Raw genomic sequence first — 19271 nt, forward strand, 5'->3', positions numbered from 1 at the left:
ATAGGATATGTGTGAATTTGTGATCAACTTAACTACATTACGTTTAGTAGGATATTGTTTTTTGGGTTTTTTTTTTTTTTTTGCTTTCCTTTTCAGTGTGCTAATAACATTAAATTGATTCATAGAGCCAAAAACTGCATACGTACCTCAAGATTAATCTACCTTGAATATTCATTGATCATGACATAGTGTGTTTTCTGGGTAGCTACCTAGATTTTTTCTCTTTGATAAAATTTTTTCTTCAATATAATATACACTGTGTGAGTACTTGAATTATGTAAATTAGTATTTAAAGACAAAACATTTAGAATTGGGCCCCTTGACTTTAATAACAGCCGCCATTTGATTCAAGATGGTTCCTCTGATCCATTGTATGGCATTCATATTCTTTTAAGAAACAAACTAATTTTTTTTTTTTTTAAATGTTGATTAAAACATTTATTATATCTAATCTAAAGCTGTTTTGGCCACATGTCTAGGGCTAGCAATATGGACCAGGAGTCTTTGATTTTCCCAAGAAGAAAAAGTATGCATCAAGAACTGAAGAAAACATTCAATCAGTTAACAACTTTAATAAACCAACAAAATGCAGCCCATTCACTCAAGTATTGTTCCACAACAAACACTGCTGAGCATAGGTGATAGTTACCAAAACAAAATTAATCCTCTTGTACACAACATCTCCCTATAAATGTACGTATATACTGCAGAGAGAAACACAAAAGAATTCATGTACACATATTATGGAGAAATGGGACAGTTTCTGACATTTATATTGAAGAAGGTACAGTATAATTTTATTAAAGATGCCATTAGTTTTCAAATACAATTTAAAGTATTTAACCACTGAATTTGTAGAGAGAAAAATATGTGAAAAAATTAAACTAATATAAAAATAAATAAATTGATTGTCTATTTGTAAGGGAAATTCTTCTTTTTAATAAAATACATAAATTCTACTTTAGACTAGTGTCAAAAATGCAATATAATCTTTCAAAACAATCACATAATGAGTTAACATGGAATAAAAAAGTTTATCTTTATACAACTAATGTATAAATAGTTCAATAATCTCTTATGAGCTTATCACATATGAATACACCAAAACGTCTCAAAGAAGTATTGCACACAAGTATAATAACATATTAATAAACCTGTACATGTAATATATTGAAAACATTTTCCCTACATTTATTGAGTGACAAATTTAACATACAATGTTAGCAATGCATATTATTGATACAGTCATCATTTTGGCACATGATCAAAACATATGTTTAAGTATGGACATGTATTATATTTTCAAAAAATAAAATTATGAATATATAGGGAATGTCAAATGACTAGATGCATACATGTAGAAACTGGCAGACAGCCATGATTCAAATTCTGCACAATGACAAAAAACAAGGTTGTGTGAATTGAATAATGACAAAAACAAAATCTTGAACATTTAACAGAACTAGAAAATTTTGATGTACACATGAATGATAATACATGTAGTTACTGGCACAATATATACACTGTAACTTACCGGTAATTACATGTCAATGACATGTACACTGTAACATATTTAATGACAACTGAAAAGTACTTGTACATTGTGCATTAAATCACTGTCTCTCAAAATAAATATTTACTTTTGAAGTTTTTCAAAAAGTTTTTGGTACCAAATATATCAAGAAAAACACAAGTATTAAAACTATCATTTGCATTGACATGAAAATACATGTACATTTGTTTCTGATATAGTCCAGTATTAAAGCACTGGTACATGTAAATGACTGCATCTCTGACAGAGACACACTAAGCACCATTGTATTAGAATACTATGACGATCTTAATGCCTGCATGTGGTCAAATAAACACATCAAAAATATATAACATTCTCCTGTATATCCCTGTCATATCGTAGTCATACATGTATTAACCCCATGTAAAACCACTAGCTACATCAGGTGAATAGCTTCCCCAATGTGTACTTTGTACAGATCAAGGTAGCAGTAATTTGTTAAGAAAAATGTGTTTTCTGGTAAAGTCTGTGGAAGAAGTATAGCATTCTGACTAAAACCAGTAGTTGACTGGGCCTATAACACTGGTTTGAAATAGAATCAGCAGAATAAATGCTCCCAACACTAAAATGGCTATCAGGTACTGAGGCAGGATGGGAACATGGAACAGCTTGGCCTGAAACATTAAAAATAATCATTAGTTGTGAAACATGAACTGATTGATTTTTTTTTTTAAATCCACCTTTCCATTCTTATTAATCCCTATTTAAATCAAAGTGCACTATCTTTTAATAATAAAAAAAAACATTGTAAGATTTAAATTAGTATGGTAAGTCACAAAACTGACCAAATTAAATTGAGGTACTGTGTTAAAGTCTCTAGGATATTATATACTAGTAATCTTAATTTAACAAGCATTCTGAGAGTATTGCATAAGCAATACACGTCCCCTACCGGTTTGTATTATTCTATGAAAGCTTCCAAGCACACAACTATTTCAGAGCTATTGTAAACGAGATGTCATGCTTTAATCAGAGATAAAAGAACAGAGGGAATTAAAACTATATAGTTGATATAGAAATTAAATAGGAAATAGGTAAAATAATACTCTTTATTTCATCTCCTGTAATTTCGCCAAGTCTATTCTGTATTCGCTGGTAAAAATTTGTGAAAACAATGCACTGTTATGCCCAATATCATTTCTTACCGTCTTTTGTACCCCGAATCAAACCAAACAGTTAAACAGCCCAACCCGACAACGAACCCGATTGTAATAATAATACAAAAAAACCCTGCAGATTAAATTTACAACACAATGCTTGACACTATTTTATAGAATTTATTTGTTCGTTAGAAATGATAAAAGGAATGGTACAGGAAAAGGAATGGTTCAAGTAACGCACGATATTATTACTGACTACATACTGACCTCGTTTATTCAGTTACACACCGAACCGGATAACGAACCCGAACATTAAAACATTGGAATATAAAAAATTAATTTTCTCGAAAATATGTCAATCAGACGCTACAAAAGTGTAAACTTGATCTGTAGTTTGACATTTTGAAGCTGTTCAGCAAGTTTCATATTATTCCTCAAATGCATAAAGAAAAAAAGTGTGGAAAACTGAAGTGGGACAGACGGACGGACTGACGGACGGACGGACAGACGTGCGGACGGACGGACAGATGGACTGACGGACGCAGAGGAAAGCTATAGTCCCCTCCGGTGAAACCGGTAGGGGACTAATAATAAGACAGAAAGATCTTTAATATTCACTGTAATCATGCTTCTAGGATTATATACCTTCATTCTTGCTTGACTTATAAACAAAATGAAGGAGTCTAATTCTAGTTGAGAGGAATTCTTGTAGCCAAACACCCTCATCTCCAAGGCTATCTTCTTCATCCTATTGGACACAGAGTTCACCCGGGCTGCCTGTGCAAAATAAGAAAAACTGTGTTTTAAATAAAGTCACACAAAGAATGACTTCAACAAAATAGGTCTTGCATCAATGTACAGTTGATCTCTAATACCTTGAATACCACGGCCATGTCATATTGAGTTGTAAGTCTCAACCACACTTTTTTATGCATTTAAACCTCTATATTCCAAATCATTGGATATCTCAAAGTTTTTTTCTCTGACAAGTTGAGATAGAGATAACAAAATAAGTACACATGTACCTGATACAGAGGAGCACAGAGAATGAAAAGCCACACCAAAGGGAAGAAACTCCTGTAGATCCAGACTTTTACAGAGTCATTTTTATTCAAAATAAGAATAACAATACCTGAAAAAAAAGTGAAAATTGAAAATCAATTTTCATATAAGAGAAGAGCTACTTTTCCTCAATTTCTTATTCAGGATTATTTTTACATTCAAAATGCTCTGCTCAAAAAAGCAATTCCAAATTTTGTATTTAAAGAAAATGTTTATTTAATATCATTTTTTTTATTTTAAATGTGTTAGTTTCTGAACTCTTACTAGACTTTGTTCTAGTAAGCAAAGTGTCTTTGGAATTTAACTTACCTATAATTGTCAGTTCAGCGAATATAACTGATATAAGAGCAGTCATTCTGGCCACTGGTCCATTGAGTAAGCTCACATTCTGTTTTATGAATAGAATGTCCTGCAGAGAGAACAGAAGACACTGTATTAATTAATAACAAAAGCATGTTAAATCCTTTAAACCAATTATTGATATCACCAGTACTATGGTGATTGGTTTCTAGTTTTTCGAATATCCAAAGTTAAACATGTACATGTATTCTACATGAAAAAGTATAATAAACTCCAATGGGGTTTATGCATGATCATTACCATGTGTTACAATCAATTTCTATAGATCTTTAACCAATAAAACTTAACAACTTTATTCCCCGAACTGCATCCACTGTGCCCCCATTAATGACTGACCTTCATGGCTGCCTTCAGTTCTGTGGATTTCTCCTGCAGTCTCAGAGCCAGCCCTTTAAGGTAGAACAACACCATCTCACAGTGAGTGACATAGTTAGCTATCACAGCAAGGGTCACAGAGTTCAGGACCAGAATTCCCAGCAGTTCTATACTAAACAGCACCCAGTGGACTGTCGTCCTACAAAAAACAGAACAAAATTCAATAAATGTAATTGTAATAATATTTGTTTTATCAGTTTACTAGCTCAAGATATACTGTGGTTTCATTATTTGTGGGTGCCAACTCTTGTAGATTTGCAGTAAAATTCAGTTTCAAAGATACATACATTCATGAAAAATGGTCCTATCAATATAGATGGTTCTAGTCATTTTCTTACTTTAATGAACATTTTATTCCCTGAATTGCTCAACAATGGATACTACAAGAATTGGTGTTGAAAAAATAATGATGGAATCACAGTTACATAAAATACCAAGTTTTTAAATAATACATTTATCTTTATTTCATTCATGCCATCTAGGGGCCTTCTGAAAACAAACTATCATTTCATGTTATACATGTAACCTTACCCAACTTTTCTGAAGAATAGCAGCTGAGGAAAATTAAAGGCATATTCATACAAGCCTTGCATTACTAAAGTAACAGCCACCCAAATAGCCCCAACAGCCATCAGTATTCTGAAAAACAATAGCAACAACTTAACAAGTGAATGGCTTTTCTAGCTTTAATATACTTAAGATAAAATATATCAATATGTTCCCAGTAATAAGTGCAGAATTTTATCAAAAACGTATGACAAAAGTACCTTAGTTTCTTGATCATCTTTTGCTGGGAAGCAGACCGGCTATAGGAAGGTGTAGCTTGCAAAAAAACCTGATCAAAGAAAATTTCAAAATCTGTTTTATAGGTGAGCTTTTACTATAAAGTTAACATAAGAAGTTCCCTCATATTCTTAAACTGTAATTCTTCATTCAAAAAAATAAAAATGATGAACAGAAACTAAAAGATTTCTTTCAAATTTAATACATACTTTTTCCATAATGGCATACAGCTGTTCATTTTCCTGTATCCTGAAGTGAACTATGCCCATGATGTAGGCCAGAAAATGGAGAACATTTGGAATGACATAGGTTGTGATGATATGCTGACAGGCCTCCGGAGGCTCCGAGGGTCCAATCTTACGCATGGTAGTGAGATTCTGTAGTAAGCCATAGGAGGGAGTGACCTGATACTCATCTAAAGACACTCCATCAGTCACGTTGGATTCTGTTGACACTGGAGTGGGGGTTGTTGTCGTAATGACCTAAGTTATAAAATTGTTACTTGCATTCATTCTATAAGCTTTAAGCATGTAAAACATTACAGATATACATTACATTGTATGTACAGTATCATCCTCACAGAAACAACATTTAGTTGAAAGTTAATAAGAATGAATTGTATTATATCATTCCAGGTAATTTTACTGTACACAGGGTTATTTTAGCCCTGTGTAATTTCCTTCTAAACTTGCAGTTTTGCCTCGTCTTGAATTCGCCTGGACACAGTTGTATTTAAAGTGAGATATTATGAAACATTGGCATTCGCCCTGTCATAAATTTGCCCGCTGAGATAGAAGGCGAAAAAAAGGGGGGGGGGGGGGCGAATATTTCCCTGTATATTACAGTAGATGTTTTCAACATATCACAGCTAGCTGCACTATACATCCATTGCTAACTCCACACACAGTATTAATTCCCTTACCTGAGTATCCTTGTGTAGATCCAACTTCCATTGACATGCAACAATTTCATAGATATAGGTATACAGTAGTAAGCACACAATAAACACAGGGTACACAATGTTCAGTATTGTCCATCTCATTCTGCCCGAGTTCACTGACTCTCTTCCGAATCCTCGCCACCCAATCTGTTCAACGGAGAAAAAATCTAGATTATCGTGTCAGGATGAAATAAGGCTTCAAGAGTTAAAAAGTCTTTTTTTGCACAAAAAAATCAGACTGTATAGACTCCATTTTGGCAATGTAAAACAATTTACCGGGTACTAGCAAAAAAATAATGTTCGAATAATTTTTTGTCACTCAGATTTCACTGCATTCTGCCTAGAGCTTATTAACAAGAAACATTTCAAACGGCAAATAATTAAAGCAGCACCCAAAAGTTGGGAGTAAAAAGTCTTCTTAAATAAATTTTAATAAAAAGTTTCTCATCATCATAGATCCAATTTTTTCTGTCTGATACAATGAGAAATTAAGTCACAAGATACTCACAAACATGAGGAGCCTCCAGTAAGGACGGAGCACCTGCTTCTTGCATCGTCTGAGTGTTGTTGTGGTCAGGTTCAAGCTCTCCTCTCCATCTATGTCAGCTATCTGCAACAATAAAAAATTGGAATTAATCAAGCATTATTAGTCATGCAAAGCATGAAAAAACTGTCATCTCTTTCAATTTACCGGTAAATCAAATCTTTGTATGTTTGATTTCATGATTTGATACAACTTAGATTTCAAGACTGATATATATTATACTGGGTATATATACCGAAAGACTTCCACTGCCTTTCATTGATTTTACTAAGGTTTAGATTTATTAGTCACATTAGACAAAGGCAAATCATGATCTTAACTGGTAAGATTTTTTATCAACCATAGGGTTATTTTTTCATAGATTTCCTTCAAGGCCCTTAAGTTGTACTGATAGCCTTGGACATCAAGTGGTACAAACATGTGAGCTGGCTTGGTGTTGACTGTTGACCGTATGGCCAAACAGATCAAGCACTGCATGGACAAACAATGCAAACACATCAACACAAGGTCAACTAGTTAATGGACAGGCCGAGTGTAAAACTTACAAATTATATTATACACAATACTATACATAGCAAAGTCCTCTTTGTGTTATCATATAGCACTTATTGCACATTGGACTGACAATGTTGTTGTTATTGTCAATTTCCTGATGGACACACTTTCAAGTGATAGATATACAGCATGCATGATTTTCAAAAAGAAAATGATAAAATAATCCTAAACTTGTAAATGTAGAATCTGAATCAAAATTTTTCCTACATTACTGAATTCTAGAATCTAACATGTTGCTTTATAATTTGCATTATCGCAAACTACCAAATTGACGTTTTCTACAGATCTCTATCTATGGATGAGGAAAAAGTCAGATTTGAAAAAAGACAGGGTATTTGATAGATAAATAAATGCATGTAAAACTCAACACAAATTGAATAAGCTTAACAGTCTGACACAAAAAAAAATTCCTTAGGTAAAAACTACAAAGTAGGAATGTATCATAGCATAAAATTTGAAAAGATATTCAATATTTTAGAAAATAAAACAGAGTACCTGTATATGTTACAAGACTTCATAGCAACATATTTGACAAGAGATTCACTATTTAAGAAAATCAAACAGAGTACCCATTATGAGACTTTTTCCCTGCACTTTTCCCATTGGTAGAGGATGTGCATGGTCACTTACATCCACTCTGATTGGGCTGCTGTTGTTGGAGTCCCCCGACATGTCACTTGCATGTTGAAGCTCGTTATCCCGCTGGACTAGGGAGTTGTCACTCATCACGATGTACGAGTTGGGTGGCTTGTCCCCCCGGGGTTTACGGAGGTCATCCTCTTCTATCAGTTCTTCCTGCAATTGCATAGAGGCAAAGTCAGTTATTCACTTCCAAACACTAGAATGAAATGCTTCATAGTTTAGTACAAATATTCACTGACCATAAAAGAAACTAAAGTATATACATGTATACGCAATTGCGATATAAAATGTCAACACTACAAACAGTGACACTGCAGGGATCAACACGTCAGAAGTAGGGTCAATGACTGCTTTGTGATTGAACTTACTGACTCATTGAGAACTCTATAATGAAAACATTTATGATAACTTTCATTGTGCACTGCATCACATTTTATCTTAAGTTGTACAAAACACTTGAATTTTCCAAAAATTGATTTTTCAGTTGATTTTTCCAAAATCCAAACACCAATAGTTTATAGAGTGGGGTGTCTAGAGGGGGAGGTTAAGGTGGTTGCATCCCCTGTCTTTAAATCTTTAAATGGAGAGAAAGAGAGAGAGAGAGAGAGAGAGAGAGAGAAAGGTTATACATATAGGTTATTCAGGTTTTTCAATAGATTTTGTACATATGAGCAAACTGATTTGAAATGCCAAATGCATGCTTCCTTTAGATATATTTTGCAAGAATTGTAAATGGTTTTAAAGAATATACAGGCATCTTTGCAACTTCAATGTTTATGAGAGAACACCATATTTCTATTGTTTAAAGTATTATTATAATTGTGCAATTATTGAATACATGTATTTTTAACATAATGAAACAATAGTGTAACATTCTTTGAGAAGCACATCACTAATATTTCCGCTACATTCAGTGTTTCATAGTTTACTCTTTAAAACCTCAAAAAAAGAGCTTCTGAAGGCTTCCCCTTGACATCCATAAACATACGTATGGTCTCTTAGTGGTCCCTAATTCCCCCTAGGCAGCTGCCTCAGTACTTCATACTTTCAAATTTCTCCTGGAGGGGGGGGGGTGTTGTTTTTTTGCAAAGTTTGACCTAACCATTAGGCAGATAGCATCATAGAGGGTTCAGCCCCACCCCCCCCCCCCCCCCCACCCCCCTTTTCTCGCAGCAAACATATTTGTTCCTAAATTTATCTTGAAAAGATTGAAATATTGAGTTGTTGGAGTCATAGGTATACTAGCCCCGTTTAGGATTTTCATGATTTCGGGAATAAGGTTTTTTTTGTTTTTTGCTTGTCAAGATTTCTGAGGATTAGTCTCCCCCCTCCCCCCTTTCAATTTTATTCCGATGCCACTGCTATAGACTATAAGTATATCAAACTTGCTACATCCAGATTGCTCCAATCTGAATTTGAACAATTTCAAATTTCAATCATTCATGAAATTATAATATATCATAAAATTACACTTAAAAATTGTAACTATCAACATAATACATGTACATGTATTGAGACACATTTTTAAGCATTTCATTTTTCATTTTTTTCCCCTGATATTTTCAATCACTAGACAATAAAACAGTGTACAAATGCTTTAAAGTTTAACTTAATTAGGTAATTAGTTAGTAAGACTGCTTCATTATCCAGGAGCCCCAGGTCTTGATAGATGAAACAGCATTCTATTCAAGTTCAAGTATCTACCCCTACTTCTGCTTACTTATTAGTCAAAGATAAAACTTAATTAAAGAGAAATCTATCATTTCAGTGATATGCATTTACTCGACAATTAAAATCCCAACTTTGTTGGTCTTATTGATTAATTAAAGTATATTGCAACTATTTCATCCACTGATAAAGTACTGTCCATTAAAGAAGACAAATAATATTGAATTTATAAAATTCATAAAAATAGTGTGATTTTTATTTGTACCCAACTTATGATCACTCACCTGCAAGTTAGCATATCCCATCGGTTTCATCATCCAATTTAAACAACTTTTCAGATTTTTAACGACCGCTAGACAACTCTGAAAATCATTGTATCACTGCAATTCCGGTGAGAAATTTCAAAGAAAATATTGCAGAGGCAGCACAAATTCTATGGTGCTAGCAGGCACAAATTCTATTATTGCTAGCACTGTGAATTACTTCTCTGGATTGCACACAAAATCACAATTATGCTTAACCTGTTTTAACAGCTTATGCAAGTGTGAACTTAAAAAGACAAAGATCAAACTAATTTGGGGTGCACGGTACCCGTTTATGATAGCCGAGTGTGACATTAACCAGGGGTTTAGTACAACCAAGGTCATTCATCTTTTATCTCTTTGGAAACTTGCTTCGTTAAGTTAAATGTTACATCAATCCCCCAGTACCCAGTTATAAATGTAAACACCAAGAATATTTTTGAAGAAAAATGTTTATGATAATAAAAAGAGCACTAAAATTTATGAAAATGTTATAATCACTTTAGATGAATGAGCAATAGCACGATTATTAAAGGTGTCATGCCAGGTTAAAATAATAAGATAAGTTAAATAAACTTGTTTATCACACCAGACAAGAGATAAAGATAGAAATTTGATACTATATTATATCTTTATCTGGGTTGTACATTAACCTTCACTAAGCACACATCCTAGACGTAAAGCTCCTAATAAGGCCATGCACATGTGCAAGATTTGCAGATGGGCGACATCAATTGGTACTTATTTATGAAAAAAATTTTTATAGAGAGATTTATAAAGGGAAAATTGATATCTTTTATCCATTTGGAAGTTCTAAAAACATTTCACACACACAATTTTCGGATCCAACCTTATTACCCCTTACCCTTACTTAGCAGAAAGGGATAAAAACTTCAAACTGAGAAAGACTATAGTAAATCTAATACTATAACAAAACTCATTATTTTATTTTGTTGCAATTATAAATTAAGAACAAGAGATATGTTTAAGAAACACTTGCCCCCCTCCCTTGATACATCTGCAAAGAAAATGAATGGAAACTAAAAAATTGAGATTTCTTTAAGTCCATGACAAAACTGTCAAAAATTACTCAATCATATCCAAAATTGAAATTAACCTGTATATAAGTATGATAAACCTCACCTGTATACTAAATTCCATATCATTAGGTGCAACCTCTGCGAATTAAGAAAATGAACAGAAACTGCAAATAATTGGTATTTTTCTACATCCAAGGGACATAACTCTGACGAAAATTGTTCCATTATTACCAAAATCAAAGTTGACCTAGATATTATTATGATTTTTATCAGTGTACAAATTTCATTTTAATATGTGCATCCTCTGTGAAGAAAATGAATAGAAACTGCAAATACATGTAATTGGAATTTTTCTACATCAGAGGGGCATAACTCTGACAAAAAATTGCTCAATTGTACCCAAAATCAAACTTAACTTAGATATTATTATGATAAACATGTATACAAAATTTCATTTCAGTATGTGCATCCTCTGCAAAAAGAATGAATAGAAACTGCAAATAGTTGGAATTTTTCTACGTCAAAGGGGCATAACTCTGTTGAAATTTGCTCAATCATACCCAAAATCAAACTTATCCTGGATATTATTATGATAAATCTGCAACACAAATTTCATTTCAAAATGTGCATCCTCTTTGAAAAATGAATGGAAACTGCAAATAATTGGAATTCTTCTACTTCCAACGGGCATAACTCTGATGAAAATTGCTCGATCGTACCCAAAATCAATCTTGATTTAGATATTATAATGATAAAGCTGTAGACCAAATTTCATATCCAAATGTGCATCCTTTGCTTAGAAAATGAATGGAAACTGTGAGTGGAATAACCAACAGATTGAATGACAGACGGACAGCAGCAAAGCAATATGCTCTCCCTTCTTCGAAGTGGGGCATAACAAATGTAACATATTACAGCTTAATTAGTGGACTTTGAGTGTATTGTACCAGTAAACAGGGCATCAAATTGATGCTAGACTCATGTGAAAAAGCACTGATTGCTATATATGCACTTACTGTAACAGTTTTTCGTAATTTTCTGGGTATCTTCACTAGCCAAGCATTTTCGGTCCACTCCTATTGGGAGCGGAGTGGTCTCCCAACATCAAGAACAGTCAAGGGGAGGAACTGGAGATGGATAAGTCATGTTTTTTGAAGGGACAACAGTTCGAACATCAGAACTATGCTGACCTGGGCTTAGGCACACAGTGGAGAAACAGAGAGAAGAACTGGAGTGGCAAACAGTTGGAGAGAGGTGCAGGTTGTTGCCAGTGACCATAGTAGGAGGTGTCTTTTGTTGCACTACCTCATGAGTCCTACCGGGCACGGAGCCTCCGAGGGGATAATTAAGAGTCTATTATATGCACAGGAATGAGGATAGATTTGAATGTTTAATGCCAACAAGTGACTTCTAACAGCAAATAAGTACAAGAGGTCAACAGCAACAGAAATATATTTAGCTGCAGTTTATAACACAAATTACCACAAAATTAAGGATTTTTTAAGAACACACCAGACAATAAGATTTATGCCCCCCCCCCCCCATTTAAAAAAAACCAAAATGGTCAACATGAATGAGTGTACATACCCAGGCTATTTTGGAGTTAAATTGTTTTCAATTTTTCTTATTACAAAATAAAAATTGTAATTGGTTGCTAATAGACAAATTCATTGATAATATTCCCAGTTGCATTTTTTTTTGGGGGGGGGGGGGGTACATATGTATATTGTGATGTTGCTTTTATTTTTTTTAATAAAATTTAAATCGTATATGGCAATTCATTAAGTTTTTTGCTCATAATAGAATATATTTATTCTATTCATAAAATATAAATACAGTGAGCCATCTGAGTTTGGTGTCAACAAAACCGTCTGCTTTTCATTATGTTCATTCCGAATCACACCTGTTTTGTTGTGGTTTTTTGTTTTCATTTTTAATTACCTGCATCAATATCTATCAATATTTTTTACCGAAGTAGCATTAGCGTATTCAGTTTTTACTTTGCACAATTTTGTTCTTCGAAAATAAACCATGCAACTCACCAATTTCTCATAGTCCATTTCCCGCAAAATAAATTAGAGTGTCTTCCCTTGATTGACTGTCAACGTAAACGCTCGCTAGGTGTCTAAAGCGAGTTGATTGGTTGAAATAAACGCAATCCACCAATCGCTGACCGTCTTTATTGTACAAAATTTAAAAACAACTTCGTGGTCACGCTGATAGTGTTGTTTATATTCTGAGAATGAGAATTGGCGTCTAAACAAAATTGACCACGAATAAAACCGCGTGGTTGCTGCTTGGTTATACATCGCAATCCAAGTTCTCCGGTATCTGGTTTTGTGTCGCAGAGGAGAAAAACAACAAAATGAACTCTAAAAAATCAAAAGGGACCTCGTTGTTGGACGTAAGGAAATCTAAATCAGGAACAAGCTCATTAGGACAAGTAAGCATCTTAATTTTAGAATACTCTTTATTTATTATGTTTATTGGTGATGTATTGGGGGAAAACCATGTAAATTGTGTCAGATTTAAATTAAGGTGATTATTTTTCCTGAGACGTTTTTGCTATATTGTATTTGTTTTTCAACATGTAGGGAGAGGGCGAATTAAGTTTGTATTACTTGTGCGCAATCCCATTGTAATATGTAATGCAATAAAATATGTTCAAATCAAATCTAGGGTGATTATTACTCTGAGGTACCCATTTTAACAATTTTTATTCTGCACACTATGCTCAGATTGAGTCCAAGCAATGTTACAGCAGAATTTAAATAAATGAAGATTCACTTATCATTAATTAATGCTGGACCAATCTGTACGCTTGAGTTAGAAAAACCAGAAACATGTATTTATCCAATGAAGTAATGGTAAATTTGCGTTGAATTTAGATTCACCAGGATCCAAAGAAACCTGTCCTAAATGTCCTGAGTAATTTGAATGGAATCAAACGCCAAGGAGATAGCATGATGGACCAGAAACAGAAGAGAAGAGCTGCATTTGGTGACATCACAAATGTATGAAAATCATTAATTATCGTTTAAAGATCTTTGATTATCTTTTTTTTATGAATATGTATCCCCTTAATAGATAGATTCCTAGTTTTTATGACAAATTAGTTCTTAATTTAAGCTGGAATAATCCCCTATTTTCTGGATGAATTGTAATGGTTTTACTTTTAACTTTATGTATCATAAAGGATTTAGGCTAGTAACATTAAGAAATATTAAAAAAGCACACTCAACATTTTTGTAGCTAAATGAAATTTTGAAAATGCTATTTATATAGCTTCAACAGTTTTATTAACATATTGGTGTACTTAACATACAGGCTATCAATGAAAATAACACGCTAAAGAAAGATGCACAGAAAAAAGCCAAGCCACCTGTAGGACTTAATATTAAAGTGACCAAAAAGAAGTCAGAAAAGAAAAAGACAGTCAAAACGGAGAACGCTGACCCGGCTTTAGATGACATCATTCAGCTATCCCAGGAATCCCTAGTATCAAGTTCTCAGGACAGGTAAAATTCATTTAATCATCTGAAACAATCTTTGCAGGGTCTTTATTGTGGCCCTGTAAGTCTAGAATTCATTTTTCCTTCCATTTTGTTGTTTGAAAAAAAAGTTTTGCAATAAGCCATATACAGAGAAAGCTCACAACATTTTTATATCTTTTTATGTGTTAAGTAATTATTTTCTCATATTATATTGAAAAAAAAAATAATATTCATTCTTGTTGTTAGGTCAACAAAATTAAAATCTACATTTCATGATTTTTGTTTGTAATGAGCTAACTCTAAAAAAAAAAAGTTAAATAACATCTTAATACTTTTTTTTCCCAGTAACAGTTCATGCAAAAGCAGTTTAACAGATTTAAGTCAAATTAGCACTGTGTCAGAAGATGAAAAAGAAACAGTCCCAGCAGTAAGAAATTGTTTTGACTGACTACAATGTAATATGGAACGATTCAACCAATGAAACAATTATGTTAATGAAATATATTTTGCTTTGCAATTGCTGCCATATGAAATTGTTATGAATTCCTGTTTCTCTACCCTGAGAAAAAGCAATAATTGTTGTATCATAATCACTTGACTAATTCATTATGACATATTGCATAACCGTCACTTCGAAAAGTTGGTGTATAAATTTACAAGAGTTAAATAGTTCAGTGTTTACTTATGTATTATTTCAGACAGTAGATGATGTGGACACAGAAAATCTACAAGACACTGCCCAATGTGCACTCTACGCACCATTCATCTTCAGATACTACAAAGAAAGAGAGGTAAAATACTGTGTGCTAACATATGTCTGTCAAAAGAACATACATTTAAATATGATGCTTTTATACACATGGCATACTTTTTAGTGTTGTATGTTTTTAGAGTTGTTTAGAATTTTTACTCTGTTGATGACGATATTTGATTTTTAAATTTTATACAAGAATATAGAGATATTAAGGAAGCATGTATTTTTTTTTTAAATTTCACCCCTTTAATGTAAAGGATTTTCCCCTGTTTATAATTTACCAAACAAAGAGAGAGATAACATATTTTGGAATTAAGCCTCATATTTAACTTGCTCAGTAAAAGGGAAAAATATCAAATGAAGCAAAAGAATTCCCTGGAAATAGTGAGGAAGCAAATTACAACTGTTGGTTATTGTGTATGCAATCAATGAATGTAACATTTTCCTATTATAATGCATTCATATTGGCAAAAATGGTCAAAATAAAAGTTTTCTACATTGCCCAATCCATCATTACAGCTGCTGTTTATGGTTCCCATGTACATGGACACTCAGACCACGTTGACCACAAACATGCGTGCCATTTTGGTGGACTGGCTGGTGGAGGTGCAGGAGAACTTTGAGTTGAACCACGAGACCCTGTACCTAGCTGTCAAACTAGTCGACACCTACCTCTCAATCCGACAGGTGCCCAAGGAAAACCTCCAGCTTGTGGGCGCCGCCTCCTTGTTTGTTGCTTGCAAGTTCGATGTAAGTTTTTGTCACTTGTCGTCGTACATGTAGATCAGAGGAAAATCACCTTTTACTTATATACCTGATTAATACTTTGATTTCGAATGAAAATTACATATGCATGGATCCTTGATTGTTATTATTGATTTAAAGAGGGAATTTAATAGGGTTTATATGGTGTATCCATTATGGTATTAAATAAGTTACATATATGGACATGTATATAATAAATGTCAAAAATTTGATGTTGGCAGGAGAGATGTCCTCCTCTAATTGAGGATTTCCTGTACATTTGTGACGACGCCTACAGGCGGACGGAGTTCCTGGAGATGGAAAGGACGCTCCTCAAGACGATAGGATTTGACATTGGGATGCCCTTGTCCTATCGCTTCCTCAGAAGATACGCCAAGGTACTTGATATTCTGTAAAATTTGAAACTTTTCCATACATGCAAGTTGATTATTCTTTACTTTATTATTTTGTACGTGAGTCAAAAAAAGTAAATTGAAGTTTCTGTAACACTCTCTTAAATCGTTTCTTTTAGTTAATCAATCTAAAAATGTATTAACTGTTGTCTTTTAAATTCTATGTGTAAAATGATATATAAAATGTTTGATTTTTGAATGACAATTTAAAAACTGTTTTTTGGCAGTGTGCTAGAGCATCCATGGAGACACTAACGATGGCCAGGTATATCCTAGAGATGTCCTTGATGGAGTATGAGTTTATCAAATACAGGGAATCAAAAATGGCTTCCGCATGTCTTCTGCTGGCAATGAAAATGAAAAACGCAGGAGAATGGGTGAGTTGCTGTGTATTACTGCTGTGTCAGAAAAAAAAACTTGGAGCTCTGTCTCTCTTTCTAGCATTATGAGAATTTCTGTTATTTCAAGTCGGCATGTATGAATATGCATGATTTTAAAAATTTGATTAAAATTCTGTGTAGTTTTGCTTATTGGTAGAATTAAACTGTCTCCTTTTTTCACAGTCAGGATTATTTATTATTCAACGTTAAAGGTGAAAGATAAAGCATTATTATTGATAGGATGGAGCTGTCTCACTTTTTTCACAGTCATGACTATTTAACTTTCAGAGTTCCACCCTGGAGTACTACACTGGTTACACAGACAAAGACATCAGTGGTCTTGTCCGGGAACTGAATGCAATGATTGCCTCCCCACCCAAACAGCTAACCACCATCAGATCCAAGTATTCACACAGGTGCGTGCTCCACTGTAGGACTATTGCAGTTGCAAAGGAGTTCGATAGTGTTTTATATTATATGTTACAAACATTTTATCCTTTAAATTCTGTGTACTGGTTAAAACTGGATTTTAACTCTCTAAAGCTACAATGTACTGAAACTCAATTCACAAGTTAATGTAGAGGATGTTAATCCTTTTGCACATATTGTATTAATAACTATAATGATTTATTTTGTTTTCATTGAAGTTGACAATTATTCTTGTGTCCGTGAAAACCAATTTTTGCATATATACATTGTACATGTAGCATTTAGTTAAAGTGAAATCATTCGTGGTTATGGGATCTACAGGCTTTCTGAACTCAGAAGTTAAATTCTTTTGTTTGCCTTATATTTTCAGTGTGTTCTATGAAGTAGCCAAGGTACCAGCTTTATCAGAGGAGGCCCTGACATCTTGAAGCCATGTTCTCATTACACTTTGAAGGATAGAGACAAGTCCTCCTGAATACCTGCAGAGCTTGATCTGTGATATTCATGAAAAGCCCAGCATTCTCTTAACCGGTTGTGTGTTGTGTTTTAAACCTCAGAAGATCTACAAAGCTCCCCTAAAATTGAGGATATTGTTTCATGATAAATACAGTGAACTTTGTAATGCAGGTTTTTAATTGACAGGGAATGTTTGTACTAATAACACACGTAGATAGGTGTTTCCCTTCTTACTATCCCACTTTATCTGTTGTACATAGAATTATCTGTTTTTATGTAGTCATTTTTAAAACATTATTTATTCAACAAATTATTATTACCAGTACATCATATTTTTTTTTAAATTCTTAATGGCAAAAAATTGGCTAAATTTAAATTTTTATTTACAAGTATCAACATTAAATAAGTTATCTAGCCTCTTTATAGATGAAATGGGTAAATATGAATCATGTTAAATGTGTTTAGTCAGTAGTTGAATCATGAATATGATTTGAGCATGGAGGTGTCGTTTTTACCACAGAATTAGTCGGTTTACTTGAATGCGATATGGCAGACTTCTGGTAACCATCATTATTTGTTAACATCTAAAAAAAGGAAGTCAGAATTTATAGTCGTATTATGATCATGTTCCAACAAATATAAAAAATATAATAAATGCAATAATTTGTTTTTAAGTAGTCACTTTATGGTTTACATTTCCCTTTTTTTATGTACATGTAGATGTTTTCGGATTATTTTATAATAACTTTTTATTTAGTTCATATTTTTACACAATACATGTACTAAATTTTGCTACCATCATTCAGTGTTTTAAGATATACACCAATTGTTTCAATAAAGATGTTTCAAACAATGCCTTTGTTTTGGAATTGCATATATTGTATATCTGTTTTAAGATATATGCCTGGTTTCTTCTTCTAAGCATTTGTCTAACAATATAGAGCAAATGGCTATGCCACTAATGTCTGGTTTTCATTTAGCACCCAGTAAAATTTCATGAAGCTTTGTAGTTAATTATGAATATTATCAATCTGTGTATTTGATGCATACCCGTACTTTACCTTTCATGTGATCAAATCCTGTGAAGCCCAAAGGGCTTCTCGGTAGATTTGATCACGTACAAACCAACTTCATATCCTGATGAACTTTTTAACATTGCTGTTTATTACTCATATTTACATTTGAAAAAGACAAATCGTCCAGATTTGTTAAAATTACGAAGAATTTTAGAGGCTGTCAGTAACCATTTAGAATTATCTTTTAAAATGTGGAAAGTGCAAAAATCACGAATTAGAACGAAACTTTCACACTTTTGTGTACAGTGATAATAAATTATAAAAATGTGAAAATTTACAAAAAGTGTGCATATGTTTCTATGGCAACACACTTAAAAGTTTACAATAATCCAAGCGATAAGCGCGTGCTATGATCGTTGTGACGTCATGAAAAAGTTCATACAGAATTGAACATTTTCGCTGTTCTATGGGTTCATATAAGGAAACATATTTGCGAATGTAAATATTGTTTATAGCATTGTCATGTAGAGGTGTAGGGTACCTAAGCTTGCTAATTACTTCAAAATTCATTACAATTTTCAATGGAATGTTGTGATAATGACGGTGAGATTCACCTCTGAGCCACCACCATTCTGCATTTT

At 33.3% G+C, this 19271-nt stretch overlaps 2 protein-coding genes across 3 annotated transcripts; one reads left to right on the forward strand and one right to left on the reverse strand.

Annotated features, from left to right (window-relative positions):
- Positions 1-552: 552 nt before the first annotated feature.
- LOC128181245 (uncharacterized) lies at positions 553-13060 on the reverse strand. Of its 2 annotated transcripts, none has more exons than XM_052849568.1 (12): positions 12987-13060; positions 7923-8087; positions 6702-6803; positions 6176-6340; positions 5463-5735; positions 5238-5305; positions 5002-5109; positions 4432-4609; positions 4045-4144; positions 3699-3805; positions 3319-3450; positions 553-2187 (listed from the first exon to the last, which is right to left on the reverse strand). In XM_052849568.1, exons 1-12 carry the CDS (start codon positions 13002-13004, stop codon positions 2065-2067), a joined length of 1539 nt encoding a protein of 512 aa, XP_052705528.1. In that variant the 5' UTR covers positions 13005-13060; the 3' UTR covers positions 553-2064. The 2 variants fall into 2 exon arrangements, with proteins under 2 accessions (XP_052705528.1, XP_052705527.1); XM_052849567.1 differs by lacking the exon at positions 12987-13060 and adding an exon at positions 9887-12532.
- Positions 13061-13130: 70 nt separating this feature from the next.
- LOC128181246 (G2/mitotic-specific cyclin-B3-like) lies at positions 13131-18467 on the forward strand. The gene is made up of 10 exons (XM_052849569.1): positions 13131-13387; positions 13833-13958; positions 14272-14462; positions 14784-14865; positions 15137-15229; positions 15712-15942; positions 16179-16334; positions 16577-16726; positions 17018-17145; positions 17529-18467. The coding sequence occupies exons 1-10, from the start codon at positions 13310-13312 to the stop codon at positions 17584-17586; spliced, it is 1293 nt and encodes a 430-aa protein (XP_052705529.1). The 5' UTR covers positions 13131-13309; the 3' UTR covers positions 17587-18467.
- Positions 18468-19271: the final 804 nt, after the last annotated feature.

This window comes from Crassostrea angulata, chromosome 4 (genome assembly GCF_025612915.1).
Source record: "Crassostrea angulata isolate pt1a10 chromosome 4, ASM2561291v2, whole genome shotgun sequence".
In the NCBI taxonomy this organism is placed as follows: Eukaryota; Metazoa; Mollusca; class Bivalvia; order Ostreida; family Ostreidae; genus Magallana; species Magallana angulata.

Bases quoted from the DNA above. Each gene is read 5' to 3' on its own strand.
- LOC128181245 (XM_052849567.1), bottom strand. From the start codon at position 9,919: ATGATGAAACCGATGGGATATGCTAACTTGCAG. The intron at 3,451-3,698 runs GTACATGTGTAC...TATTTTGCACAG, and splicing joins TCTGTGCTCCTCTGTATCAG to GCAGCCCGGGTGAACTCTGT. The intron at 2,188-3,318 runs GTATATAATCCT...TTAATGTTTCAG, and splicing joins TAAGTCAAGCAAGAATGAAG to GCCAAGCTGTTCCATGTTCC.
- LOC128181246 (XM_052849569.1), top strand. From the start codon at position 13,310: ATGAACTCTAAAAAATCAAAAGGGACCTCGTTGTTGGACGTAAGGAAA. The intron at 14,866-15,136 runs GTAAGAAATTGT...GTATTATTTCAG, and splicing joins AAAAAGAAACAGTCCCAGCA to ACAGTAGATGATGTGGACAC. The intron at 16,335-16,576 runs GTACTTGATATT...GTTTTTTGGCAG, and splicing joins TCCTCAGAAGATACGCCAAG to TGTGCTAGAGCATCCATGGA.